General features: G+C 46.0%; 1 protein-coding gene across 1 annotated transcript in view; it reads right to left on the reverse strand.

The window, feature by feature from the left end:
* Positions 1-631: 631 nt before the first annotated feature.
* The window catches only part of LOC104273041 (calpain-5-like), a 42214-nt gene continuing 37966 nt past the window's right edge, over positions 632-4879 (reverse strand). Inside the window, exons 11-12 of the mRNA XM_009868230.1 lie at positions 1944-2080; positions 632-814 (exon numbers count right to left, since the gene is read on the reverse strand). Coding sequence (XP_009866532.1) covers positions 632-814; positions 1944-2080 — 320 coding nt within the window. The remainder of the gene's footprint in view (positions 815-1943; positions 2081-4879) is intronic.

Consider the following 4879-nt stretch of genomic DNA (forward strand, 5'->3'; position numbering starts at 1 on the left):
TTTTGCCAAGGAACAGAAACATCTGCGCTGTAGCAGTAACGATGAGATTCACCAAGAATGTCATATGCCTACAGTAGGGGAAAAAAAAAATCTACCCAAAGCTTAAAAAAATTCCCCTCCCAAATAGAGCCCGGTGGTGAACGAGGACTGAGCCGTGAGGATCCACCTCGTGCTCACTGCCCGCCCAACCTGCTGGTACGTGACCACAAAGATGCAGCCGCTCCTGCCTGCGGTCAGTCCTGCTGCCGAAAATGGATGATGATGCGCTGGGAACCTGTGAGGAACAGTCACGTGGGCTTCCAGCTTATGTGCTGAGAGCTCCTGAAAGATGCTGCTGGGGAAGATGGTCACGTCTTAATGAGCTTATCTGCTACCGTTTTGTTTGGCCCCTCTTCTACTGTATTTGTGGTATCATGAACATATACATATGGATAAAAATGTATTTTTTTTCCCTCTTTAAAAGCCTCTCTCCCCATTATCATGGATAATGGGGAGAGTCGGAGGGCTTTTTCTTTTTGAAGCGATTATGATTATGTGCAACCTTTGCTCCCGAGTCATTCACATAGAAAGCACAGACAAGCCCCCCTGCTGCGAGGTGACAGCTCTGTCTGGCTCTGCAGGGCTTTGGTATTCATAGCTCCACGAGGTCATCGCTGGAAAAAACCTTGATGGTGATGCGACCTGGCACCTCGGCTGCTTCTCGCCTGCCTCTCCCGTGGAGCTGCAGAGTCTGCTCTTCTCTGGGGTCACTGGGTGAAGCTGCCAGAACCGCCTGTCCGAGGAACTGGTCACACAAGATGTTGCTGTTCCAGACCTAGTGACAAAGGAACAGAACTAAACACAGCTGAAGCAGTGCTTCTCTCACACTCCACCTGAAAGGGTTGTGCTGGAGAAGGGTCACCCCCATTAACCCCTTGCAAAAGCTTCGAGGAGGGGGCGTACATCTAAATTTAGCTAATTGTCTAGAGAGCATGTGGGAGATCCTGGATTTGCATGCTCATTTACATATGCTATGCAAATAAGGAGCTAAATGCAGCTTTTTGCTTTCTAGGTCACAGCCTGCCTAGAAGAGGAATAAAAATTACCTGTTTGAGCTCATTGGCAGTAAAAACCTACGTGCAAGTGTCTATGCCACTCTGCCTGCTTGTGCTCACCCCTGCAGCATCTTCAGGGCTTTTCCTCTGACTGTGTTAGAGCGAGGCCCACACTGCTAGAGCAAGGGACAGCAGTGGTTCTGGAGCCCTTGGACATGTCCCTAGACACTACTCAGGATAGGGTTGGGCACACAGGAAGCAGCAACTGAGATGCTCTTAGTTTGGTGCTAGTCACATATGCCAGTCTCTCTTTGGTCTCTGAAGTTCATTTGTAAGATCTCCCCACCCTGATGAAGAAGACCTGGTCCTTAGTGTTTGTCTAATACTGAAGATTTGTGTGTTCCAAAGTGAAATGCCGTTCTGCTCTCCCAAAGTGTTCACAGATTGCCTCATCTAAACATTAAGTTCTATTTCTCCAGTTAGGGCTGAGGTAAACAGGGTGGTCCATGACTGGAAGTCAAGGTAAAAACTTCTACCTAATATCTTTCGCTTCAGTTTTGTTTCAAATGCTTACTTTGGAAAACACCTGGCTTTTCTTTGTCTCTGTTTCATCAGATACCAAATGAGGCAAAAGGTAATTCTGTAAATGCCTTCAAAGTCTTGGAATGAAAGATGCCTTGTGATCCCTAAGTGTCATCAGTTGCTGTTTTATGGAAGAGATCTGGACTAGGGAATTACCAGGACAGCTGAACAGCTCCAGGAATAGCCCAGTAAAGGGGAGCAGAGGTTCCCACTCTTCTATCCTGGGTGTCAGTCATATGAAAGAAGAGTTGGCACACATCAAGCCCAGGGATGCCGTTGTGCTCCCTTACCTGCCTTTAGCAGCCCACCCCGCGTGGCTTATCTCACCTGGACAATGACGGGACTGTCGATGTTCTTCCTGTAGAAAATCACCTGTGTGTCGAAGATGGCACTGGTCGTATCGTGCTGCACGGGGGAGCGTGTGCTCTGGTTCTCACACTTGATAAGCACGTAGGGATCTGCTCCTAAAACACAATCAGCAGCGCAGCTCTCAGGACACAGAATCACACCTGAGACACGTCCGGAAACCCAGCACCCATTCCTGGCAGCACCAGTGCAGCTGAGCACTGGAACTGGGCTCACTGCTAGCTGCCCATCACGAGCGGAGATGAAATACCTCATTTTTGTAACAACTGCATGCTCAGAGCTGGAAACCAAGCACCATTTGCTGTAAAACCAGCTCTCTCCTGGACTGGGATTGTGATCTTTCCCCATTCCCTTCCTGTGCATCCTCCTGGCTCATCTAACAAAGCTTCTGAGTGACACTCAGCTCCCTGACACTGCTCTAGATGTGAGAGCCAAAACGCGCCCATGCGTAGGCAATCAGATACGTAATTCTGGGCGCCTGGGCCAAAATGGAAGATAAAAACTGTTCATGATTCACAATTCCTGTGCAGAACAAGGCCAGGAACTTTTTGGATCACTGAATGCAATCTCAGTGCCTACCTGTAGCTTGAAAGTGCTGTCTGCTGTGTTCTGATATGGGTATTGGTGTTAACAAGGTGTTTTTCAAGAAGCAATTTGTCTTCCAGAAAGTAAAATATTGTCAAAACGCAAAAACATTTTGTGGGAGCGCACTGATTTCAACAGAGTTTTCTGTGGGAAACTGTGAAAGCAAATTCTTCCCAGCTTCTCATTTTTTTCCCATGAACCTGAGACAATTTCTTCAGTTCTATCGTTTGGCTAGATGTAATTTTAAAGTTTATGTTATCACTTTTTATATATTGACATATGTTTTAAATTATACTTTAATCATACGTAACCCACTGAGATTATTCAGCATTCTAAAAACGCCTTGCTGGTTTTACACTGAACATTTTTACTTTGTTAGAAATGTTGATATTTTCTTTCCATTCCAATAGGAGGAAGAACCAGTTTGGAAACATCTGTCTTTATCCTCAAACAGAGAGCACCATTCCACTTTCTAATTAATTTTTAACTAGACAGAGGCATTACCTTTTTTTAAAAAAAATTATTTCAACATGCATATAATGACAGCATATCGATTTTCTTGCTACTTTTTAGATACGGATTTTAAATAAACCCACCAAACGTGTCTAAGCGTAAGTCAGTCTTGCGATCATTTCTTACACACATTTCATCACCATCTACTTGAAAATGCCACCACTGGAACGACAGCCATAAGGCAGCGTAATTTTAAGGCAGCTTTCATGTTTTTTTAACAATTCACAACCAGGATGATTTTCCTCATTTGCAGGAATAGATACCAACGCCTCACGCAAACAAACAGCCTAACAGCTACGTCCAAAACAGAAGGAACCAAGAAATGAGATTTTTCCGTGTGCTGCACAATGGTCACACCTGGCCAGACCAGCGACAGGCCTGTTACCTTGACAACATCTCACACTTCCAGTAGCAGGTAGCCCTGTCTTTATTGGCTTTTCTGATAGGCAATTACTTTCTGTGTCACTGGATGTGTGGATTTAGCTCTGGGACATGGGGCGGCACCATGCTGTGTGATCGGTGATGGGAAAAAAGCTCCCCCACACCCTTTGCGAAGAGATTTGGAAAATGGAGCTGAATGAAATGGGGTCTTGCATGAAATGGTGTCAACTACTTTGGCCAGAGGCAAAGAGCAAAGCAACATCTGATCATTAACAGTAATTAAGAGATAAAGGGCATAAGAAGAGGTGGGGAAAGGACACAGAGCTTAAAGAGGTAACTGGCATATCTGCTGGAAGAGGGAGCTGTTAATGAAGGGACTTGCTAAGTGAGAGGAAAGCTAACATTTGAAATTCAGATTCAAATTCTCAGAAAGAGCTATTAAAAGAGTGTGAGGTAGAAGAGGAATACGAAAGGTATCTGCACAGCACAACCTCATCATGGCCCTGCTGAGCAGTCGGTTACACCAGGAGCACTGGCTGCAGCTCCAGAACACCAGGAAGAAGCAGGGGAGCTGCACATGGGGGATGAGGGAAAGGGACGTTCTCAGCTACAGCTGGCCAGTTCTTTGCAGCTCTGGGGCTGGTACAGTACTAAGACAACGCAGAAACGGCTATGAAGGTGGAAAAGCAACATCCTAGCGTCTGCCATGAGCTAGGGGTGAGAACAACTGGAGCCGCTACTCTGGCAACTGCTCCACACTGGAAGGAGGCCTGGGTTCAGTTCTCAGGCACCCGCATGACTCGAGTCATGCCTCAATGTCTCAAACCAGGACACTCAAACACCACATTGTGTGTAAGCTCCTGCTTCATCTCAGTCCCATGGCCGTGCTGTTGTACTGGGAAGTTATACTCTTCTCCAGCTATACCACTCTTACTGGTATACAGAGAGCTATGATGAACTTAGCCACTGGAAGAAAAAGCACAGGCCAAACATAGCAGACACGTCGCTGAGGCACAAGCACTGCCTTGGGAATTACAACAGGTTGGTTTGCCTTTTGCAGTTAATTCTTTGCTAGTGTGATACCTCTTAGCTTCTCCTGCAATGCAGATAATAAAAGGGAGGCTTTCCACAGGCATCAGTAAATCCTCCCCCACCTCCACTCCATCTTCTCTCTGCTTCCCTTCTCACGCTTTGACTGGATGTTTACCAGCTGCTTTTTGCCTTCTCCTGCCTTCTATTTCTCAGACTGCTCCCAAGGCAACCGCGATTAAACGTAGCAGATACTCTGCTTACCAGAATCACAATACCTAGTTTAGAAAAGAAGTGGCAAGAAGTGGCAAATTCAATGCGTAAGTTCTTAAAAAGACTTAAAAATGCAAAAGGTGGTTTGTTCTCAGAGATAAACTCTTGGGAAGAGC

The sequence above is a fragment of the Apaloderma vittatum genome, unplaced genomic scaffold (assembly GCF_000703405.1).
Source record: "Apaloderma vittatum isolate BGI_N311 unplaced genomic scaffold, ASM70340v1 scaffold4734, whole genome shotgun sequence".
NCBI lineage: Eukaryota > Metazoa > Chordata > Aves > Trogoniformes > Trogonidae > Apaloderma > Apaloderma vittatum.